The 11,206-nt window shown below is 44.1% G+C and overlaps 1 protein-coding gene across 2 annotated transcripts; it reads right to left on the bottom strand.

Moving 5' to 3' along the window:
- Positions 1-4,481: 4,481 nt before the first annotated feature.
- On the bottom strand, positions 4,482-11,093 carry serpinf1 (serpin peptidase inhibitor, clade F (alpha-2 antiplasmin, pigment epithelium derived factor), member 1). 2 transcript variants are annotated; one of them, XM_036990101.2, is made up of 8 exons: positions 11,018-11,093; positions 6,825-6,888; positions 6,401-6,590; positions 6,159-6,317; positions 5,823-6,026; positions 5,586-5,725; positions 5,250-5,460; positions 4,482-5,162 (listed from the first exon to the last, which is right to left on the bottom strand). In XM_036990101.2, the coding sequence occupies exons 2-8, from the start codon at positions 6,885-6,887 to the stop codon at positions 4,912-4,914; spliced, it is 1,218 nt and encodes a 405-aa protein (XP_036845996.2). In that variant the 5' UTR covers position 6,888; positions 11,018-11,093; the 3' UTR covers positions 4,482-4,911. The 2 variants fall into 2 exon arrangements, with proteins under 2 accessions (XP_036845996.2, XP_090042539.1); XM_090186413.1 differs by having other exon boundaries at positions 6,825-8,191.
- Between the last annotated feature and the right edge of the window lie 113 nt (positions 11,094-11,206).

The following is an 11,206-nucleotide window of genomic DNA, read 5'->3' on the forward strand; positions in this document are numbered from 1 at the left end:
CTCGAAGATTATTTGTCTGTAGCTCTTGCCGCCGGTACCATAGTCCCCTCCTCCTCTCCCGCCGGAGCGGGGGTTTTTTTTGTTAAGAAGAAGGACGGGTCCCTGCGCCCCTGCATAGATTATCGAGGGCTGAATGACATAACAGTGAAGAATCGTTATCCGCTTCCTCTTATGTCTTCAGCCTTCGAGATCCTGCAGGGAGCCAGGTTTTTCACTAAGTTGGACCTTCGTAACGCTTACCATCTCGTGCGCATCAGGGAGGGGGACGAGTGGAAGACGGCGTTTAACACTCCGTTAGGGCACTTTGAATACCGGGTTCTTCCTTTCGGCCTCGCTAACGCTCCAGCTGTCTTTCAGGCATTAGTCAATGATGTCCTGAGAGACATGCTGAACATCTTTGTTTTCGTTTACCTTGACGATATCCTGATTTTTTCTCCGTCACTCCAGATTCATGTTCAGCACGTTCGACGTGTCCTCCAGCGCCTTTTAGAGAATTGTCTTTTTGTGAAGGCTGAGAAGTGCACTTTTCATGCCTCCTCCGTCACATTTCTCGGTTCTGTTATTTCCGCTGAAGGCATTAAGATGGATCCCGCTAAGGTCCAAGCTGTCATTGATTGGCCCGTCCCTAAGTCACGCGTCGAGCTGCAGCGCTTTCTCGGCTTCGCGAACTTCTATCGTCGTTTCATCCGTAATTTCGGTCAGGTGGCAGCTCCTCTCACAGCCCTTACTTCTGTCAAGACGTGCTTTAAGTGGTCCGTTTCCGCCCAGGGAGCTTTTGATCTCCTCAAGAATCGTTTTACATCCGCACCTATCCTTGTTACACCTGACGTCTCTAGACAGTTTGTTGTCGAGGTTGACGCGTCAGAGGTGGGCGTGGGAGCCATTCTTTCTCAGCGCTCCCTCTCTGACGACAAGGTCCACCCTTGCGCGTATTTTTCTCATCGCCTGTCGCCGTCGGAACGTAACTATGATGTGGGAAACCGCGAACTGCTCGCCATCCGCTTAGCCCTAGGCGAATGGCGACAGTGGTTGGAGGGGGCGACCGTTCCTTTTGTCGTTTGGACCGACCATAGGAACCTTGAGTACATCCGTTCTGCCAAACGACTTAATGCGCGTCAGGCGCGCTGGGCGCTGTTTTTCGCTCGTTTCGAGTTCGTGATTTCTTATCGTCCGGGCTCTAAGAACACCAAGCCTGATGCTTTATCTCGTCTCTTCAGTTCTTCAGTAGCCTCCACTGACCCCGAGGGGATTCTCCCTGAGGGGCGTGTTGTCGGGTTGACTGTCTGGGGAATTGAGAGGCAGGTAAAGCAAGCACTCACTCACACTCCGTCGCCGCGCGCTTGTCCTAGGAACCTTCTTTTCGTTCCCGTTCCTACTCGTCTGGCCGTTCTTCAGTGGGCTCACTCTGCCAAGTTAGCCGGCCACCCTGGCGTTCGGGGTACGCTTGCTTCCATTCGCCAGCGTTTTTGGTGGCCCACCCGGGAGCATGACACGCGTCGTTTCGTGGCTGCTTGTTCGGTCTGCGCGCAGACTAAGTCCGGTAACTCCCCTCCTGCCGGCCGTCTCAGGCCGCTTCCCATTCCCTCTCGACCGTGGTCTCACATCGCCTTAGATTTTGTCACCGGACTGCCTTCGTCAGCGGGGAAGACTGTTATTCTTACGGTTGTCGATAGGTTCTCTAAGGCGGCTCATTTTATTCCCCTTGCTAAGCTTCCTTCTGCTAAAGAGACGGCACAAATCATCATCGAGAATGTTTTCAGAATTCATGGCCTTCCGTCAGACGTCGTTTCGGACAGAGGTCCGCAATTCACGTCTCAATTTTGGAGGGAGTTTTGCCGTTTGATTGGGGCTTCCGTCAGTCTCTCTTCCGGCTTTCACCCCCAGTCTAACGGTCAAGCAGAACGGGCCAATCAGACTATTGGTCGCATCTTACGCAGTCTTTCTTTTCGCAACCCTGCGTCTTGGTCAGAACAGCTCCCCTGGGCAGAATACGCCCACAACTCGCTTCCTTCGTCTGCGACCGGGCTCTCTCCTTTTCAGAGTAGCCTCGGGTACCAGCCTCCGCTGTTCTCATCTCAGTTCGCCGAGTCCAGCGTCCCCTCCGCTCAGGCTTTTGTCCAACGTTGCGAGCGCACCTGGAAGAGGGTCAGGTCTGCACTTTGCCGTTATAGGGCGCAGACTGTGAGAGCTGCTAATAAGCGTAGAACTAAGAGTCCTAGATATTGTCGCGGTCAGAGAGTTTGGCTCTCCACTCAGAACCTTCCCCTTAAGACAGCTTCTCGCAAGTTGACCCCGCGGTTCATTGGTCCGTTCCGTATTTCTCAGATCATTAATCCTGTCGCAGTGCGACTTCTTCTTCCGCGATATCTTCGTCGCGTCCACCCGGTCTTCCATGTCTCCTGTGTTAAGCCCGTTCTTCGCGCCCCCGCTCGTCTTCCCCCCCCCCCCCCCATCCTTGTCGAGGGCGCACCTATCTACAGGGTCCGTAAGATTTTGGACATGCGTCCTCGGGGCCGTGGTCACCAGTACCTAGTGGATTGGGAGGGGTACGGTCCTGAGGAAAGGAGTTGGGTTCCCTCTCGGGACGTGCTGGACCATTCGCTGATCGATGATTTCCTCCGTTGCCGCCAGGTTTCCTCCTCGAGTGCGCCAGGAGGCGCTCGGTGGGTGGGGGGGTACTGTCATGTATTGTCATGTTGTGTCCTGTTCCTGTTCTTTCTCTTCACCCTGTCTCCCTCTGCTGGTCGTATTAGGTTACCTTTTCTTCCCCTCTTTCCCCCAGCTGTTCCTTGTCTTCTCTAACTACCTCGTTCACCCCTTTTCCCACCTGTTCCCTTTTTCCCTCTGATTAGGTCTCTATATCTCTCTCTGTTTCTGCTTCTGTCTTTGTCGGATTCTCGTTTGTGTTACTCATGCCTGAACCAGACTATCGTCGTGTTTGCTGCAACCTTGTCCTGTCCTGTCGGAATCTGCCTGTTCATCTAACCTTGTCCTGTCCTGTCGGAATCTGCCTGTCCATCTGAGCCTACGTGTGTTTCGTCATTAAAGAAACTCTGTTTTGTTAATTCGCTTTTGGGTCCTCATTCACGCACCTGACATTCTTCACAAAAAAATACAGTTTTATATCTTTATGTTTGAAGCCTGAAATGTGGCAAAAGGTTGCAAAGTTCAAGGGGGCCGAATACTTTCGCAAGGCACTGTATTTCATGTATTTCATGTATTTTCTTTAAATCCTGCTTATCTTAATTTCCATAATCAACCAATCATATTTGCAATAATGTAGGTAGTTCACACACACACACACACACACACACACACAACCCCTTTCCCCCACAAACAACCATAAACTCAGATGCTCAACAGTTGTTCCAACCCAGAGCCCAACTCAAGAAGGGACTTGATTTATGAATGCATATACAGTCGCAGCTGTATGAGAAGACATGGAACATTTAGCAAAAACTGGCAAAAATTGAGAGATTTAATTAACCATTGTCAAGTCGTAGGGGAGTCCTTTTGTTCTTTAACTATTTGCACATATGACATTTGAAATGTATTTATTATTTTGGAACTATTGTGAGTGTAATGTTTACTGTTAATTTGTATTGTTTATTTCACTTTTGTTTATTATCTACTTCACTTGCTTTGGCAATGTTAACATATGTTTCCCATGCCAATAAAGCCCTTACATTGAAATTGAATTGAGAGAGAGAAAGATACATCTGCATAGTAAACCAGTAAGTTACTTATTGTTATTATTATTGTTGTGATTATTATTCGAAATAGTAGTGGTATGGGTAGTAGGAGTGATGGTAATGATAGCAGTTTAGTGATGGTAGCAGTAGTAGTAGTAGTAATAATGATGGTAGTTGTAGTACTGATGTAAAGGTGAGGATGACAGTAAGTTAGTTATAGTTTCATTTTTTATGTTTAACCTTTTATATTTATTATATTTCTACTATTGACCTATTTTATTATAAATTGTATTATTATTATTTGCAATTATTTATTATTTTATTACAATGTATATTGTACACATTGTTGCTATAGCAATATTACGCAATATTTTTCATGCCAATAAAGCAGCTTGAATTGAGAAAGAGAGAGATTTTCCAGGCATTACTTTGGTTGTGTTGTTCTGGGAGGGTTTCCATGGCCACAGGAATCACTTCCCAAATGTGGAAAATTCATCAAAATAGTTTCAAACTACAGTCTTGACTCGACACAAACAAACTAAACACAGGCACACACTGCTCAGCTATGTTTAATTTGAAAGAGACTGAAGTGCATAGAAGAATGAGAAAAGTATGTGTCAGTACTGTAATTTAATTTCCCAGCACAATAGCTAAAGAAAGAATAGCCAAGAGTCCAATTTCTTGCCAAATCAACCCAACCCTTTACTGAAAACAGCTACACTATGTCAACTGGATAAAGTTATCCATCTCCCTCACCGAAGTCAGACAGACACAGACAGTCAGACAGACTTAAAACTTAAATGTTTATTTCTTGCATCGCAATACACAATAATGTGAAGAGTATTTTCTTTGGTTAAAGCATAAAGTATTACCTGTGCCTCTTAGAAGCATGTCAGTAAGATTAACATGATTTGGCTATTTGGTTTCAACATTGTAAGAAATTACAATTATTTTTGGTAGCATTTCTATGTTGAAGGTTAAAAAATAATTTGGTGCATTTTTCCCCATATTCCAGTTTGCTTTATTTTTCAAATTCCTTTTCCTGAAAACAACTTGAGAATTCAAGGAATATCAGTGAGTGTTTAGACTATTGGCCTAAATAGTATACATGGTATTCCTACAGGATTAACCAACTGTATTATCTGATCCACAGGATTTTTAATGGTAATCAACTGTTTGGTCCCCACAATAATAGTAAAACAAACGTGTGTGTGCGCGCTTAAATCCTCAGTTTGCGTGGGTTCACCACCCTGCCGATGAAGAGCAGTGCCCCCGAGGCCTCATCCCTCACCAGGAACAGGAAGGGGCGGTCCACGCGGTACGACAGGGGCGTGTGAACTTGGCTGGAGCTGGCATACTGGGTGCCCTCTGGTGCCATCTCCATAACAACCTTATGATTGAGGCTGCCAAGCTTCACCGTCTGAGCCGTGATCTTAGTCAGGTCTGTGTCTGCCAGAAATTCGGCAAGACCTGGAGAGATGGAGAGAGAGGATGTGAGAGACGTGAAGACAGAGGAGAGCAAGATGAAGAGAGAGGGAGAGAGGTACAAGCACTCACCTAGGTCAGGGAGCAGTGGCAAGAGGTCAGTGGAGTAGCTGAATTTTAGGACAGGTAGTGTAAGGGCCGCATGCACGGGGTGAAGGGTCATGGAGAGGTCCTGAACAAACTCAGCCGTCAGGCTCTCTTCCACCAGGGTCATGTTCTGAGTGACATCATCAGGAAGGAACACAAACATGCTGACATCATCCTGCATCTGGATCTGAGCAATCTGGAGAGAAAGGGAGAGGGAAGGAGGGGCTCAATAGATGTTTTCCCTGAGGCAAACCTTCATAACTGGCTGTTTAAGAAAGTAATAACCATTGAAAAAAGTTCAATTTCTGCATGTGTACTCACTGTGCAGCCCAGGTCTGGGTCAACTCCCATCTTCACTGGGTAATTGTCCTGTTGCATCATGGGAATGCGGGCGGGAACCTCTCCATCAAGCTGGAAGTCCTCCATCAATCCACTCTGACTGAACCGAGTTATCCACTTCCCTACACACAAACACAGCATTTTACAAACTACACCCCATAAACGAATGCACACTTTGGGGATAAAGGTAGAGAATTGAACCGCAGACACTGTCCTTACCTTTGAAGTAGGCAGCACCGAGAGGAACCACACCAGAGTTCCGTCCCAAGGGCTTGGACATGAAGCGGTCGACCTTGCCACCCGTCTGCTGTTTGACCCAATCATTGATCTCATTCACATCTTTAGCCCCGCCCATCAGAGCCTTGGGCCGCACCCCATACTGCTTTTCCACCACTTCAAAATATTCCGGTTTCAGACGCAGTCCTAGAGAGTTACACACACACACACAAATACACACACATACACACACAGGTCAACAAACATACACACAATCAAAATACACACAGACTGTTCAAAGTATCACAGAGACGCATGTATGCTTATACACACACTCACTGCGGGCCAGGTAGATGCGTGCAGCGATGCTGATGCCTTTGCCAGGTGCTCTGAGTGAGGCCAGTAGGTCCCTGAGAGTGTCGTGGAGCTGAGGGTCCTGCAGGGTGTGATACCTTAGAGCTCTGTACAACCACCTCTCTGAACGATCCGGAGACGCTCCTGAGTGAGAGGGGGGGGGGGGGGGTAAATACCAGATAAATACCAAACAATGATAGAGTATAACAGTGCTGAGGCTAACTAACCCATGGAGAGCTGAGTGAGCACTGCAGAGATGCTGATGGGGGCCAGGAATACGTTGGCCTTGGGGTCGCGACCCGCCAGGGCCCGGAAAAGGTTGTAGCCGAAGTCAGAGGTGGCGGCAGCCATCTTGGCTCTGGGCGTGGTAAAGAGCTCCACAGCTTCCTCTTCCCCTCCCGTCCCCTCTGTCTCCGACTGCACAGGATTGGTTGATCCAAAGACACAGGAAGAAAGAGAGGAGGGTTAATGGCATGGCTAGTTCATGAAGAATGAGAAAAATAGAGAGATAAACTACTAGAGGATGAGGAGAGAGATTCTACATGTCATCTCTCTGCATAAGAAAGCCAAAGGGATGAAGCGCATATGAAGAGGCATGAAAGTATGAGAAAAAGAAAGGAGTATGAAAACAGAGATGTGGAGTGGTCTCACCAACTGAGCATAAGAGAGGGAGAGGAGGGCCCCCAGCCACAGCAATAGGGTCGTCCACATCATCCTGCAACACAAACACACAATCAATTATACACACATTATTATACAAACATACATCCAGAACTAGGCTTAATCTGTGTCTGGGAAACTGGCCCATAGAGTGTGAGTCAGACTTTCAGTTTGTGAGGGTGATTCCCTGCAGGCCAGGGCTCGTGGGAAAATGTGGTTTTAACTTAGAGTAAGTCCCTCCATCTCACCTGCTCAGCAGGGTGTGGAGCAATGAGTTCTCAATAAGGTCTCTCTGTCTGTCTCTCTATCGCTCTCTCTCTCTGTCAGCATCTCTCTTCTCCCTCTTCTCTTCTTGCTCTACTAGTTGGAGATGTGTGGACCATTGTGTGTTCAGACTGAGCTCCATTACATCCTCTTACTGAGTAAAGACTATATAATATATCCTAAACTTCTGGCTCTCCACTCACACACATAGTGTAGCTAACACACAATACAAGCAGGCTGCTGTGAAGTTCACACCTGTTTACTAGCTAGCCACACTAGCACAGCTAGTATTGGTAATGAGCTTAGTGGAGTGAATAGAGTCATACAGAGAGGTGAGCAGACAGAGCAGGGAGAAGCTGAAGGTTCACAGGAGGTGGAGATCAGAGGTTTCTTTCCCTCTTTCTTTCTCCCTCTCTCTCACGTTCTTTCTATTTTACCCACACACACACATACGCTCTTGTTCCCTGCACATCTGGTTGTCATTAAGGTTCTCCTGGTTTCCCGGATGAAAAAAACATCCATAACTGACCTCAGACCACACACTTCTCCTCTCAATTCCTTTCATCTTCACCTCCCCCTCTCCTCTCTCTCTCTGCAGGCCTGATGGTTAAACCAGACACTTGGTCTCTGAGTTCCAACCCAAAGCAGCCAGTCAAACCCACACTGAGAGATCTTCCTTCTCTCTGCAGAGGCCGTCCTCTACCATTCACAATCACAAGCATGATGAATTTAAGCCAAAATAAAATGGAAAATGGTACAGTAGATATTGGCTGTAGGTCACACAGTCCTCTTGATCTACACACATTTTTAACCCACAAATTAAGAGTATTTCCAAAACGCTATATCGACCACTTCTTCACATTTGTGTTTTTTCATCAGAAATTATTGCTTATGGGTACCTTCATGTGTGTGTAAAATATTGTCGTTATCTTGTTTTTTTTATTAATAGATTTTAGATATTTTTTGCAAAATGCTGTATTAGCTGGAATCTAATGTACGTACCCTGTTGATTCGACTGTGACATGTCGTTGTCTCACCTAGCTAACTTAAGATGAACGCACTTTCCTGAAAGTCGCTCTGGATAAGAGCATCTGCTAAATGATTAAAATGTCAAATGTAAATGTTTTATATACAGTATTACTGTATTTAATTATTATATATATTTTTTTAATCAATATTGATGCAAATAATGTATAACCTGTACATTTATTTATAAACAGATGTAGTTATTTTCTTACATTTTACAGTTTAAAACCTAGCAGTAGCCTATTACTTATTTCTCTGAGAGTGCGTCAGATATGTAGCATATTGCAAAAAAAAACATGATTATTTGTCTCTTTGAAATGAAACCATTAAGTGATATTTTAAACAAATACATGTCTGTTATTGAACAAACCCATGCGATGATTAGATAGTGAAAAGAATGCACCAATAAAAGCTCATATACCAACATTTCTGAAAATATATAGTGTTTTAGAGTTGCTTGCACATCCTGAGGTAGCCCAAAGGCCGGCAGATGAACCAGTCAATAAAGTGCTCGGAAAGAAAGGGAAAAAAAATGTATAGTCACACTATGTAACTCTGTTCTACAGAGTATTAAAGTATTAAAATGTCAATCCTGATCAAATTATCCCATTTAAAGGGTTGGTGAGTAACGGATTACATGTAGGCTAATCCGTAACGGGTTACAAAAAAACTCATGTAATCAGATACTTAACCAGCAAGAATATTGTAATCAGATTCCAGATACTTAAACAAATACAGATGATTACTTCTAGGATTACTTTTAAATTCAGAAAGGATGTTTATGAAAAAAACATGACACCTTTCTATTTTCTTAATGACATTTAAATCAGCATAAAAAAAAGCCACAATCAGAGAGTCTGACCACAATCAGAGACCACAATGAGGACACACCAAATGCGTTTGATGGATCGCAGGAAAAGAGCAGGAATAAGTTTTTGTAGGCTACAGTCCAAGGTGTCTTCCAATGAAGCGACTGACGTCGGCATCCAAAGATTATCCAACTTGAATAAACGCGTGGAGGTAAGGATGACAGCAGTGGTGTAGTCTACGGGAAACGGATATCACTGATTATTGATATGTAGGCTGCATAACGCCTGCTGCTCTCTCATTTAACTATTTTCGGATTGTGGATGATGTGAATGTGGATGGCTGTTCACAAATGTATATGTGTATTTTAACCAAATAATGGTTGAATTGAAGAAGTTTAAGTTGCCTGTCAATCAATGTTTTTGCGGCCAGGGGTGTATTCATTAAGGAAACCGTTTACCGTTTAAGAACCAAACAGAAGCATACAGAGCAAAACGAGAGTTTCTATAAGACAAATTCAGGTAGGTCCCTCCACGGTTCGTTCCACTTGCTTCCGTTTAAGAAACATTTTGCAACAGAATAGGCATAATGAATATGCCCCAGTGGACAGCCAGTATAAAACACTCTTGCAACACATAGTGTGGATCCCAGCCTATGGAATAAAAGTTTGAGGGAGTTCCTTCGAAACTCACCCTTGGTATTGTGCTACATACTGTCAAAACAAGTTTCACTTAAGAAGACCACATAGGCCTTACGAACACAACTCACACACTTCTGATAGACTTAAACAGTTGAAAATTATAAAGATGTCACCAACAAAAATATGAACAACAGGCCTCTATCAAATGCAGCATATGGGACACAAGCGTTTTTCAGTAGTACTCAAAGCATGCCATTCTGAGAGCAGCATTTATTTTTCAACTCAAAGCAATGAGCCCCAATCTGTCCTCTATGGCAACAAAATCAGAAACAACAGAGCACGCTAACAAGTCCTTAGTTTTTGGGTTATGCTCAGGTAAAACAGTTCGGCTAATCTATATTTCCATGTCCTATTATTGAAGATCAAGGGGTATTAAATGAATTGTAATGACAGTAAATGTGACAGATGTTGGGTAATAATGTAAAGACAGCCTAACTGTATTATTATCTGTTGTAGAAAGAAATGGGTTAGAAGAAGCCTACATAACCAACCCATAAATTAAAATGGAACATCCAATGATGGCCATCTATGTAAACTTTAATATTGATTTATCCTGCAATATATGTTCAATTGATAATATGAATTATTGTCTTCTTAAGAAGGTTGATGTTTATTGGGATGAGTCTTGTCCTTGAGGCAGAACTGAGCGATTTCCGCTAGATGGGCCAGCTGCAGAGTCAAAATTGTCTGTATTGTAAAAATGTGTGAAAGAAAATAGCTTTTTGGTCTTAATTTAAGGTTAGGGTTAGGCATTAGGGGTTATCAGTGTGGTTAATGTTAGGGTTAAGATTAGGATTAGTTTGAATGACTTTGTGGCTGTGCCAGCTAATGATCACTCTGTAGAGCTGCCCCCAGAACAAGATTCATGATGAAAAAATGCTAGCCTGCACCTGTTAAGGGGAAAGTAATCTGAAAGTAATCAAATTACATTACAGAGTTTGGGTAATCCTAAAATTACATTACTGATTACAATTTGACAGGTAACTATTAACTGTAACGGATTACATTTTAGAAAGTAATCTACAGTGCTGAATATGTGTTTTTGCCTGCGTTACAGATGGCTATATCAGTCGCTACGACAGGGAGTAGTAATTTGTCAGGGGGTGCTGATCTGTGGTCAGACTGGCTCAGGCATAGCAAACTTAAACTTGTGCCTTTTTTCAATGCTGATTTGAATGTCATTGAGAAAAGAGAAAGGTGTCTGATATTTTTTTAGCACAAACATCCTTTATAAATTTAAAAGTAATCCCAGAAGTTTTCATATAGATTTTCAAAAGTATCTGTAAATCTGATTACAATGTTACTGCTGGTAACGAAACGGATTACAGTTAGTTTTTTTGTAATACATTACTCCCCAACTCTGCATATGATGCATAAAAGTACTGACCTTTCCAAGCGGTTATGGTCCACGTCGCCCGTACGTATGTCTCTAGCAGTCGTGTCTCCAGTGGAGTGCTGAATGTACCAGGACGATGCACACAGCCGTGAAGCCAACTTTTACCCGCCCTTCTCTGACGTAGCCTGTTGGGTTGGGCAAGAATCTGGACGGCTGTTTTGAGCGCAAGGCAACAGGTCC

This window comes from Oncorhynchus mykiss, chromosome 10 (assembly GCF_057628025.1).
Source record: "Oncorhynchus mykiss isolate SJ-2025 chromosome 10, ASM5762802v1, whole genome shotgun sequence".
In the NCBI taxonomy this organism is placed as follows: domain Eukaryota; kingdom Metazoa; phylum Chordata; class Actinopteri; order Salmoniformes; family Salmonidae; genus Oncorhynchus; species Oncorhynchus mykiss.

Coding starts and splice junctions, on each gene's coding strand:
- serpinf1 (XM_036990101.2), bottom strand. CDS start 6,887: ATGATGTGGACGACCCTATTGCTGTGGCTGGGGGCCCTCCTCTCCCTC. Junction 6,591..6,824: donor CCCTCTCTTATGCTCAGTTG/GTGAGACCACTC, acceptor AATCCTGTGCAG/TCGGAGACAGAGGGGACGGG. Junction 5,163..5,249: donor GCCACTGCTCCCTGACCTAG/GTGAGTGCTTGT, acceptor CCATCTCTCCAG/GTCTTGCCGAATTTCTGGCA.